Source organism: Salarias fasciatus, chromosome 19 (assembly GCF_902148845.1).
Source record: "Salarias fasciatus chromosome 19, fSalaFa1.1, whole genome shotgun sequence".
NCBI lineage: Eukaryota > Metazoa > Chordata > Actinopteri > Blenniiformes > Blenniidae > Salarias > Salarias fasciatus.
Window position 1 is genome coordinate 10,102,527 of NC_043763.1, and position 13,043 is coordinate 10,115,569.

The 13,043-nt window shown below is 40.2% G+C and overlaps 1 protein-coding gene across 1 annotated transcript; it reads right to left on the bottom strand.

Moving 5' to 3' along the window:
• Positions 1-293: 293 nt before the first annotated feature.
• bdkrb2 (bradykinin receptor B2) lies at positions 294-4,054 on the bottom strand. The gene is made up of 2 exons (XM_030117005.1): positions 3,920-4,054; positions 294-2,514 (listed from the first exon to the last, which is right to left on the bottom strand). The coding sequence occupies exons 1-2, from the start codon at positions 3,937-3,939 to the stop codon at positions 1,458-1,460; spliced, it is 1,077 nt and encodes a 358-aa protein (XP_029972865.1). The 5' UTR covers positions 3,940-4,054; the 3' UTR covers positions 294-1,457.
• Positions 4,055-13,043: the final 8,989 nt, after the last annotated feature.

Sequence of the window (13,043 nt, forward strand, 5' to 3'; positions counted from 1 at the left end):
AGCGTTTCACAGAACAGCTGGATTCCTTCTGAGATTAGATTCCACACCGGTGAACTTTATTTACCTATGAGCTGGCTTCTGAAGGGGTTCGGTTGCACAATTTTATTTAGGAGGATCAGGGTAAAACATGGTATAAGCACTATTGCACATCACACTTCAGTTTTTTATTTGTCAAGAAAACATTGAATATCATTAGTCGTTTTCCTTCATCATCTCAATTATGCAGCATATTTTGTTTATCGACCACATGAATATCCGATAAAAATACAATCGTGGTTGTGATGTGACAAAATGTGACGAAGTCAACGGAGTATGAATACTTTTGTGAGCCATTGTATATTGTTTATTACAACCCAACAACTTCCAGAAACTAAAACTGTGTATGTTGAAGGGTAGTTTAGGTCTTCAAGAGGTTGAATAAAGTACCTGTTTGGAGACTGACTGAGTCAGAAGGTGCTCTTTCCATTGCAGACAAAGTGACCAACACTGCACAATGATGAAAAAGCCTTTTCATGTCACTGTGTTGTTCAGTTCAAATCAGTGTGGAATTGACAGAACCATATAGGAAGAGATGCTGTCAGATGCCAGAACTCTGCCAGTGCAGGAGTGAAATTTTCCTTTGTCGTAAGTACAATTTTGTCCAAAAATGCTTAGACTCTAAAATAAGCATTGATAATTTGCTCATGCATGTGCTGTTGTCTCATTATTTAGAATATGAGAGTGAAAAACACTGTGGCATAACCCTGAACGGAGAGACGAAAATAAATCAAATGTGCCCATATTGTATATTTTTGGTAGACCTTTTGAGGGAACTTTGTCTGCATGCATGTTTTTTGTTCCACAACAGCTTTTCAGGTCTGGCACTTGTGGTAAGGTCTGATTTCCTGTTTGGCACGCCGGGTCTTAATTATAACCTCAGACTGTACCCCAGTCCACAACCCACACGAGTCAACATTCAGCCATTAGACGGTAGTATGGGGAGAAGTGACTGATGTCTGCACAGCCAGCAAGTTTGTGTGCCACCGCTGGAAAGTCTTTGACAGATTTCTGTTTTTACTCTGCCGACAATGAGTCAGTAACCCCAAGAAAAACTTGTGTGGAGTTGACTCTATTCCAGGTCTCAGTTTAACAACAGGGACTCAAAACCCCCAAGACTCACTGCTTTTTTTCAACCATTATATTGTTATTGGATAAAGACATATTTTATTTTACATTTTCAGGTCAATCGACCAAACAAACAGTATAAAAATGTATTTACATTCACATATGATATAATCTGTAACACTGTAATGTCTCCAGGAGCTATCATGCAAGCATATATGTTACTTTATAAACAATCAAAGCTGTTTGAAGCAACTGATTTGATCTGTTTACTATGCAACTATAACCAGTATAATCACATACATACTACGCCATTATGGTTATTTGAATTTGTGGCATGATTATTAAATGACAGCTCAAGAATTTGGCATAAGTGTGTCATGTTGCAACTTCGATGAATTGGACAGGTTCGACTGTCCAGAGTCCGATGTGACTTTTTTCGTCTTCCACTGGTTGAAGAGTTCACAAACTTTTTTCCGGAAGTTCTTTCCCACGATAACGTACAGGATGGGGTTGAGAACGCTGTTGAAAAAGGCTAAGTAGGAGGTAATCTGGTTGCAGATGTCAATCGCACTCTCAATTAGACATCCTCCCATGACTTCTGCTCGAAGGAGCCAGTCCCAAATGCTCACCAGATGGAAAGGCACCCAGCAGATGAGGAAGGCCAGGAGGACCACCAGGACCAGAGTGGTAGCCTTATGCTCTGTCTTCTCAACATTACACCGTTCAATTCCCTGTTTCTGCAGTGCCTGGATGATCTTAATAGTGCAGAACGAGATAACCGAAATGGGAATGATGAAGCTAAAAATCGTCAGCATGACCTCATAGACTACGGCCACTGTTTCACTTGGATAGAGCAGAAGGCACGCACTGATGTCGTAGTCGGGGAGATATTTGACCCCCCTGAAGATGAATGTGGGAATACTCATTAGCAGGCCAAACCCCCAAGTCAGCAGACAGCCCAACTTGGCATACTTTGGCCTGCGCATTCTTCCGTACGACATGGTGTGCACCAGGGCCACGTAGCGATCGATGCTGACCAAAACCAGGAGGTAGATGCTGCTGTAGGCGTTCATTTTGATCCCCACGCTGACGGCTTTGCACATGAAGTTACCGAAAGGCCAGACGAAGTCACTGGCGATGTTGATGGCCCAGAAGGGCAGACAGGACACCAGGATGAGGTCGGCGGCGGCCAGGTTGCTCAGATAAATCTCTGCAACAGTGCAGGGCTTCTTGTGGAGGAGGAACACCATCAAAACAAACAGGTTAAATGCAATTCCCAGGATAGCGATGAGCATAATGTACACTGGCTGCCCAGCGTTGAGCCACTCCCAGGCCTCTGGATCTGGGCAATGGGAGCCATTAGTCTGGTTTTGGGCTTCATGAAACGCTGGAGTGCTGAAGTCCGGGACGCTGCCAAGAGACAAAATTTAACATTTACTTGTGACACCAACAATAAATGACAACCGTACGTGTTTTGAGCCATGCCTGTTTTGCATTGTCGCTAAGTTTTCTGAAGAATAATGTCACTCTGCTGTTATTGATATAAATAGCATGTGTCTGTTTCTTCCCATTTTCAGACTGTGTGCAAACATAATCTGATTGCTCAATCTCTTCATCTTCGCTTCCTTAATTTTATTGAAAGCATTTTGTCACAAAGAATAAATACCAGACTGATGTGTTTCATGAAGAAGTGAGTCAGGCTGTACGTTGCCACACACATGTATTTTCAGCGTGGGCTGCATGCATCAACAGAAGAAAAGAGTTTTATACTCTGGGAAACTAAATCCTTCGATCTCAGTTCTACGATTTTACTGACTTTTGCCATTTCTGTGGCTTAGCAATCATTTGTGTGCACATTTCTTTCTTTGATTCCTGCTTCAGCTATGTAATTTGCAGTTTGGATTTTTTTTGGGGGGTGTGCCTCCACCCACTGGGGAAACATTCACTGCATGATCATTCCCTGACTTGGCCTCTTTGTTCTTACACAACAGCAGAGTAAAATGATGTTTCCATCTGCTGTACATAAAGCTTGAAGAAGTTGCCTTTGTGTCTGACACAAATAATAAAAATGACCGTCCAGACATAGTAGTAGATGTGATGATAACTGCACAAACATTTTATCTTCAGTGTTGGTCAGAGATTCAGCCGCGATCCAATAATCAGGCCAAGGATTTCAATTCAATTCTTGAAACTGTATCTCCATTTATGAACGCTTACGGTTCAAATCGATATTTAATAGCAAACTCTTAAATTCAGTCGTCACAAGTTAGCCACTGGCAACTATTGCTAACGTCTACATACTTGAACTGTGGTTTTTTGAATAAATAAACACTCATTCAGTTATTTTGCAACACCTGTCCACAAGCCAAATGCGTTATTCAAATACCTGAAATCAAATCAAACCACAATTTTTTTTTTTTTTTTTTCTTCGTGGTTGGTAACAGGAAGGCGCCAGCACTGAGGCAGTGAATAAATGGAAGCACATGTGTCTGTTGGTGCATTTAAAAAGAAGTCAACATGTATACTGCATCTTCTTGATAAACTTAATTAATACAAAGTGGCTTTTGTGAAATAAAAAGAAGTTCACAGAAAAGATTGACATTATTCCTACACATCTCCGCAAAAAGGAACAATTTCATTTCCCTTTATATTTGACACAGAGTCACTTCTTTGTATCTCGAAATCCTCCATTCATTCAGATACAGTATATCCTTCATAAAGCACAATGAGAACAGACTTTTTCCTCTCTTAAAGATTGTAATCCATTCCATTAGAATAAACTTTGAATCCATGAATATATTACATTCATACATACCTTGTAGGTTGGAAAGTCATTTTTCAGGAGTATTCCCAGAACCCCTTCACGCTGCTACCAGGAAACTCTCTGAGTCTTCTCCGCCTGTGTCTGACTTGCTCTCCTTAACCAAACTATAATTACGGTGATGTCAGCCCAAAAGGCGAGGCATGTGTGTTTGTGTGGTAGGAAAAGTAATTTGAGTCACCTCAGTCTGGTTTCTTCTTCTCTCTCTCTCTCTCTCTCTCTCCTCCCTGTTTGTCTCCACTGCTCTCCTCAAAAATAATATCCACAGAAACACATCTGTACGTTCATAATCAGATTCGGCTAATGGGCCCAGGCTGCGTGTTTCAAGACCTGACAAACCACAGACATGTAAATAGAGCAATAGATGGATAGATCAAACTTCACTCATCCAAGAGAGGCTTGTCGCCTGTTGTTTACAATTCAATACAAACAATCTATTTAAGCTACTTAATCTCACAGCATTTTCTGTTTGTCGTTACAGAAACACTTTGCACTGCAAAAACGAGTTTAAGTTAACATTAGTTTGATTTGTTTTGCCACAGTACGCTAATGATGTTTTCTCAGCATTATAGTCGCGGAGCTATATACTTGGATTGTGATGAAATGAAAACACCTTCAGTTATTACCATTAAGGAGGGTATCTGTGCACAGCTGCAGTCAATTAGAGACAAATGAATCTATTTACTCACACACACTATATTTCATGGCAGATAATTGTCGTCATGACCACTGCAGCCAAAATGATCTCTAAAATACATTATAGAGGTTTAAAAGTGTGCTAAATGTAGCCGACAGTGTCAAGAAAAGGAAATTATTGTACTATTGTGCAGCTTGTTGATACTGTTTATGTTATGATAAAATATGCATGAAAAATGCAATAAAAAAATGTTTAAATTGCACCTTTGTGTTTAAAGACTGGTGCCTAATAGATGCCCAGTTCCTGTCATTGTTCTGTATAACCACTGATTTTGTTTCACCAGCTGTTTTTCCTTAATAGTTCCTAATTGTTTCATCAATATTCAGTCAATAAAAGTGGAGCAAACCTCCGTTTGATGAGAAGCGTGCCTGGAAATTGAGAGCTTTCACTAAGCAGCCTCTGAGAGGCGCAGCCCCTGTGGAAGGAAAGCGAGAGTCGGAATGTCGGCCAGGGTTTTACTTCACTTCAGAGATGAGACAGATGCTCTACAGCTTTTCTTAACGGATTAAAACTATTGTTAACCACAGAACTAGTCACATTGATTAAAACGACCAATCAACACACCCATTTGCCTTTGTCAACGCTGTGACACGAGCTCCTCTCCTTCTGAGTGAGATCTATACTAACTCGTCGGTCTCGTCTTACACCGACTCTAATGCTTCCAGCTAATGTGATTTTTCCATACTGTACCACAGAATGTCATTAGTGTCGGTGTGCATGCGCAACCCACGATGATTGAGATGGCTGCGCCGTCATGAGACCTGCTCCCTGGCTTTGGTGTGAGGCCTGCACATTCATTCATCTCTGAAGCAGCCAATGGAAGCGCAAGGCAATTTGAAAGACATTAAGATTTCACAGTGCAGCTAAATGAGGGAAAAAAAAGTGAAGCAAAAGCCTTTTCCAAACACTTTGAGGGTTGAGAGCTGTCTGTAGGACGGAAAAAAAAGGAGTGTGTCATAGTCAGATGCTTATAGTGTGATGACAGTGAGTAAACCACTTCCTTCCTTCATACTGTTTTGAAATGACACATTTTAGTTCTTCACATCATGTTGGTCATGGATAGTGAAAATCTGTGTGTGTGTGTGTGTGTGTGTGTTCTATGCACAATGAGCACATTGATTATGTTTGAGGAAAAAACATGCTTTGTGATTGGTACATGTCTGTTGGCAGGGAGATTCCCTTGACTTTAAGTGAGAGATTAATGACTGGTACTTTTCTCTGATGGATCAAAGTGTGACAGGTTAAAAAATAATATTTGATAGTTGTTTTTTCAGTGGTTGTTTCAACTAAAACATATTCATAATACAGTACAAAAAGTATACATTTTATGTTTAGAATTTGAATTGGTGAAGCAAATAGATAATAGATCATTTCCTCTTTAACTCAGCCACCTTTTCCTTTTCATGTCCTGAAATGATAAGTACCTGAAACAGATGTCGAGGCTCGACAAATGTTTTCATTCACGGAAACCATTGAACACCATTCACACTCTTTCACACGAACAACAATCCGTGTTGACTTTCCACGGACATTAGCCCGAGTTATTTCCTTCAAAGCCACAGTGTATAGAAAGGGAAAGTGGACATATGAACAATAGCAGTTGTGTAATACCTTCAACAGAAACAAAAGATGCCCCTGATGACCCAGTGTATGCAGGAATAATGCTGATGATTTAAACATACATGGACATTATGCTCTGATTTAGCAATCAATAAATTCGTTTCAGCCTGCAGTGCCCATTCACGCGTTTGGCTTTAGAGAGGAAATTCCTAAATATTGGATGTTTTTGAAATATTGAAGATTTTTGTGATGCTGTCTGCACATTCCTTCCTCTTCGCTCTGACATTCTCAGCTCCCACTGTGGGTTTGGCGGCGGCCTGTTCGGAGAGTCACTCAGCAAGTTCGAGCCCTTCTGTGGTCAAGAGATTTTCAGAGTTAAATCCTTGAGCAAGACCCTTTAACCACACTTGCCCCCTTGGGGAAGCAAGTAGTGTTGAGGGAAACTACAGTAGCTTGGCCTTTTGCTGCTCAGTGTGCAGACTGAAGCCCGAGAGCGCCAGAGATAGAACAGACTGGGTAAGTGTGAGAGGAGGAGGCACACCTCGAGGCAGGAATGAACTTGCCCAGATGTTGTTGTTGTTGTGATGGCCTACTGGCTTAGTTTCTTTTTCAGGTATCTGCGGGTAGAGTTACCTGAGAATTACCAGTGATTCCATCACACCTGGTAGGGAGTGGGTTTGACCGGTCTGTGTGTTCTGCTGCACAAAGTCAATTTGCCCTGTGGCTCGGTGAGTGGTGGAGTTCACCTCGGAGTTTGACCTGCTATGCCGAGAGATGGGATAGAAGTTATTCTGGGGAATGACTTGCAACGTAATCGTGTCTGGCCTGATGGTGTCCCACCTGTTAAGTCTTCTGTTTCGAAAAACGAATCAGATGACTGTAAAGAATGTGCTGTGACACTGGCCAGTATCAGTGAGACTGTAGAGGAGGACGATTCAGATATGGAGTTGGATTTGAATGTTCCTGAAAATCTTCCTGTTCCCTAGTCAGTTTATCACTGAGCAGAGAGCTGACACATCTCTGAGTGATATGTTTGCTCAGGTGAAACCTCAGGTTGAAGCCAAAAGCAGAGCTTTTGTGTGTTTTTTGCAAGGAGATGAATTGGTGCGCCAGTGGCTTCCTCAGGGAGTTGACTGTGTAGGTGATCCAGTTATCCAGATTGTGGGTTCAACTAAATATCGCGATGAAGTGTTGAAGTGCTCACATGACCAGACCGGGCATTTGGGAGTAAATAAAACATGCTGCAACATTTTGCAATCCACCAATCCATCAAACCTGCCCCCTTGTGTGCTCTTCCAGTTGTGGATAACCCGTTTGAATAGACTGTGTTAGACTGTGTTGGCCTTTGCCAAGATCAAGATCTAGTGCTGAGTATCTGTTGACTGTGATGTGTCAGGTTACTTGTCATCCTGCTGCGTATCCGCTGCGCACCAGCACAGCTCAGTCTGCAGTCAAGGCTTTACTCAGTTTATGAGCATATTACCAAAACTATTCAGTGACAAGGGGTCAAATTTTTCATCACGCTTGATTTCACAAGTGTTGAGGCAGTTTAAGATCAGGCTTCTGCTGACCACGCACAGGCTTCACCAGACTCTCCAGTCCTTGTACTAATCCTCATTCTGCTCTGAGATGGATCAGTGGGAGGAATGGCTGCCGTGGTTGCTGCAGTCTGCCAGGGAAGTCTGTCAGGAGAGTTCTTGGTTCAGCTCCCATGACCTTGTAATTGGACACAAGGTGCAGGGACCACTGACGGTGCTGTGGTGCAGCTGACGACCCTTTAAACTTGATTGATTATGTGAATGGTTTTCGACACAGAAAGAATGTCCAATTAGCTTCTTTAAAAAAAAAAAAAAAAAAAATTCTCTCCTGATCAGCTTAACTACTCAGTGATAGAAAATTGATTGGTATTGAGTTTGGCTTTACGTTATTTCCATGTCTATGTGGCCTCTGGAATACCTCTCAAGGTGTTTACTGATCACAGTCCACTGACATTCCTGAGCTGACTGCACAATGCTAATCAGAGACTTATGAGATGGGCTCAGTTTCTGCAGCCTTACAACCTTGGCATACGTCACATAAAAGGAAAAGATATCATCATGGCTGATGTCTTATCTCATGCATAATTATAAACTCTGCAACTCCTTCTCCAACCTGTTACCTCTTGTCTTTTCGGTTTCTGCTCTCCCTCTTCTTAAACTGTGATGCTGAAATTTAAAGCGGAGGATTTAAGTTTGTTGCTGGTTGTGACATTGTCTTCATAGAGCTCACTAAAGATTCACAGTGAAGTTGCTGATCAAACCATACAGTATTTGTTACGTGACACTCCAAGGTACAATTTCAATAAAAATATAACCACAGCAGCTACAAGTCGTTATCTTGGTATTCCCAAAGACACTTCAAGTGATATGCAATATTACACCACAATAAATCTTATCTCATGCCACACCAGGTATGTTCTACTGTCCTTACTATTGTAGCCGGTAGTGAATGTCTTATTTATTATAGGTTGAACAAACCAGAATGCTTTTCACATAGCTGTCAGAGAAAGCTCCACTTCAAAAGGCATGGCTGATTAACAGTCTCAATTAACACTGAGAAAATTGGGTGCTTTAAACAAACAATGTATGACAGACTCTTCCTAGAAAGGACTTTAGTTAGCACCTTAATGGTCACTGAGAGCCTGATGTTGAGACATATGCACCGTTGACTCACCTCACAAACCACAAATCCATTTCGTCAGAGGATGCCCATGTTCATTGCACACGACGGGTGGACAGAGCAGCTCGTATTGCGACAGCATTGTAATGCTGGAAAAAAGTAATTAGATTACTTGTTACTAAAAATAGTAACGCCAAATGCCATTTATTTTAACAAAGTTACTCCAATTACCGGTCTTCCTGTTGAAGCCCAATTTGACCTAGATATGCAAATGAGCTGAAATGCAAATTAGATGATGATGATGTCATTTAGAACTTCCTTCACTGAGAGTCGGCAACAATGTATCAGTTTTAAAGCAACATTCTTTTTCTTTCTTTTTTTTTTTACAATATTTAATTTGATTATAAGCTTTTGTTGTAAATATTATTTCATATTATGCACTTTCATTTAAATTATTATGACATTGTAATATGTATAACACACCATTTGATTCAGTTCAGTTTTATTTATATTGTGCCAAGAACAACACAGTCATTTCCAAGCACGTTTATGGAGAAAAGCATATCAGTTCCAGAAGAGTGAGAGAGAGGAGGACACGGACTAGAAGAGACACACAGGTTGGTGGTGTTGGGCAAGTTACTTTAAAAAGTAATTACTTGTACTTTGTTACTTTTTTCAAAAAAAGTAACTGCTTTACAACATTTTAAAAGTAACTAATTACTAGGTAATCTAACTATTGTGTTACTTTTGAAAAACATGTTTCAATATGTCAGAGAATTTAGATCCCCTCTTAACAGAACTTTAAGATTCATGTTCAGTTATTTATTACAAAACTGGATTAATGAAATACATGGACATGTGACAGAAAAAAAATCACAAACCGGAAACACCACATTATTCTAAATTATTCAAACATTGCTGCATGATAATATGAGATAACACAACTATCAAATTTGAATTTTAGCTGTAAACAGGATTTCTACTTTTGTAAAAGACAATAGATGTATGTCAATATATATCTGTACTTCCATTTAAAGGCTCCATTTCAGCGATCAGGCTGGATTTCTTAGTTGCCAGTAAGACAACACAGAATGGCTTCATGCATACTGCTTGTGCCAAAAGCTTTTCACATTAAACTGACAGTCTGTTTTGGGGTTACTTAGTAATTCTACAACTGCTCAACTGCTCCAGTATGTGACTGTGTATGATCGTCTTTCTCTTTGTGTTTGACCTGGAAGAAGATGAATGGATGGACGAGTTGAAGTTGGTTTGTTGTTGCTAACTGACTTCACTCCTGTCTGTAATTTCATCCATGCGATAAGGAGAACACTGTGTAATAAGATGTTGGAAATATAACAACTACTACTGCAAATGATGATTTTATGGCCAACTGTTGATGCTGGAAAATGATTTGTACAAAAGTAGTGTTCAATTTATGCTTTTGGATTTACACATGGTTTTGTCACTTACCAGAAAAAGAAGAAAAAAACCCTCCAGTCATTGTTTTATTACCATTCAGAAACAATAGTGAATGTCTGCCAAAATATATAAACCTTGATGTAGAGACTCTGTTGGTTTTCATCAGTTTTTCTATTGCGGTTAAAAGCTGAAGGTTTCTTTCTGAACTTAGAAGAAAAAGATGGGGTTTTTTTTCCCCCTTTGGGGTCAAATATTAAAATTGTGTTAAACAAAACTGCAAATATTGTAAACAGGATATATTCTGACTCACTAATAAATGGTTTGTGACGCTGTGGGAAACTTCAAGTGTATTTTTTTAAGCACCATAAACACAACAGCAATCACCCTGTTAGCATGAAATAAAAAAACCCCAAACCTCCCACCTCCTACTCTCGGGTGTTTTAACAATCTCAGCAAATAAAACCCTAATTGGGGTTTCTAAGATACAGTTTCTATAAAATCATGCAACACAGGACTCCTAGGTTAAAACATAACATTGAAGTTAGAGGCTAGAGGAACAACATGAGTCAATCCTTCATGTGTCTCTGATCCACTTCTATTAAAAGATTACTCCTCTTAGACATGTACACCAAAGGATCCTCGGGCAAAAACAAAAATAGGCTCCAAGTGCGTTGGCTGCTGTTAGCTATGTGTCAGTGACGCGCAGCGAGGTACAAATCCAACGTCTGGATGAGGGGGCGGCAAAGCTCATGTTCCTCTTCAAAACATTCAACTAATTTCCTGTCTCCTGCCTGTCTCGTGTGGTTTTTTTTCCCAATGTGTGGGATCCATTAAACGTATACTGGTTCAGCAAAGTGAGGCAAGGCTCCTCATTTGTACTTCATTTATTATTTTCACAACTGTCTTGAACAATACGTTTGAGGACATGCAGAATTTGGGTTTGGTGCTGGGAGTGGTCCCTGGCATGACCTAATGTCTGAAGCCACTAATGCGACGGCCCGGGAAGATGAAGCAACCAGTGCTGCTCGAATGTTCCTGGCATAGAATACACACGCCATCTACTGCTGCTATTTTTACGATGCTTTCACTTACACTGACTTTAATGTCATCCAAAGGCTGATATGAGTTTATAAACAGCCTATGTTATCGGCTTCATTTCCTTCATTCAAAATAAGTTTGAATTTCACATTCTGTCATTTTCAAATGAAGGCAAAAGTTCAATCCATCTGTAATGTGCCCAACTATTATCAGCATAATCATAATAAGACAATGTGCAACACTTTGAGTCAGCTGCCGGTTCAAAACAATGATGCAAAACATATTTCTTCTGCGTTTCACCTTTCTTTCAATTCTTTGTTGAACGTCAGGGCAAATACAAATCACTGTTTCAGCAGGAGCGTCACCATGCATGGCGACACAAACGCCACATCTGTTTACATTTGAGAGTAAAACGGAAACAAGTACGAGATAAACTATGTGGGAGAATTTCACTCTTTTGGAGTCTAATGGGGACTGTTTGAGCTTTGGGACTGTGTTTTGAGAGGCTGTTTTTTATGAGCCACATAACTTTAAAAAGAACACCTCCTGTCAACATCTGCCAAATCAAATGCATTAAAAGGAAATATCGAACTCCCATCAGGGAAATTAAGTTGTGGTTTATATAGAATTGGGCTGAAAAATGGTGAGTGGACTTGAGGACAAGCTTCAGCACTCGGCCAAAGAACACACGATTAGAGTCAATGTTGACGTGAGAGGGAAACAAGTGTTTTCCCATCATTGTTACAGTGTCTTTCAGCCTCCCATTTTCTTGATCAACTTAATGATGACAAAAATTTTATTTGGCCTAGACTGTGTTTCGACTTGTAATTAAAATTGTTCAGCATATATTTGCTCTGGCGTCTCAACAATAGCCAACGCTGTTTAGTTTTTGATTTTTACCAGACTCCCTTAAGCTAATGGCCTCAAGCTATTTTTGACCCAAATATTTTTTTGACCAGGCGACTTATTAACGAAGCTGACGACATCTACTTAAGGAAAAAAATAAATAAATAAAAAACTGTGGAAGATCACATTGTTTCACCTTCATCACAATTTTATTTTTTTTCAAATGTATTACTCTATATTTGGTTTATTTTAAACTACTTTCACTGGCTTGGGATTCAGAGGGATCAGTAAACAGATAGTATTGCTCAGTCAGTTCGCTCTTCACCACAGTTGTATTGCTGCAGCCGCCTGTCCTGATCTGAGGCTGATTTCACTTCTTTCTGGGCATTTATTGATGGATTGGGGAATGGGTTCTGGCTGCTCAATTCCAAGTTTGTCACAGTACATTATGTCAGCCACATGTTTGTTTGTGGTACAAGATTTCACACCAGATGCTCTTCATTGCTTTGCCCTTCTGGAGAATTTGGGGATTAAAGGCATTCCTCGGGGACCCAGTAGTGACGTCTTGGCAGTGGAATTGAAACCTGGAAACAACTGCTGGGCTCTGAATTCTCTTGTTTTGAACTCTCCGTCTGTTCCAGTGTCTTGTTTTTTTTTCTGCTCTATTCTCGTGTTTTCGATCCCTGCAGTCATTCCTCTTGTAACTGTAATTCCTGCTCCAGCAGTTATTGCTGTTTTGATGTTTGAAAGTGGTCGAGCATGAGGACCTTTGTTGACCTTTCTATGAAGATAACTACAAATCAGGGCAGCTCAGACTGAGGATTTCAGTAACACCAACGACTTCAAGTTAACTCTTGTTGCAACAGACCAGTATCAAAACATTGCTTTGCTTAGCATGTC

Coding starts and splice junctions, on each gene's coding strand:
- bdkrb2 (XM_030117005.1), bottom strand. CDS start 3,939: ATGACTTTCCAACCTACAAG. Junction 2,515..3,919: donor ATGACTTTCCAACCTACAAG/GTATGTATGAAT, acceptor GTCTCTTGGCAG/CGTCCCGGACTTCAGCACTC.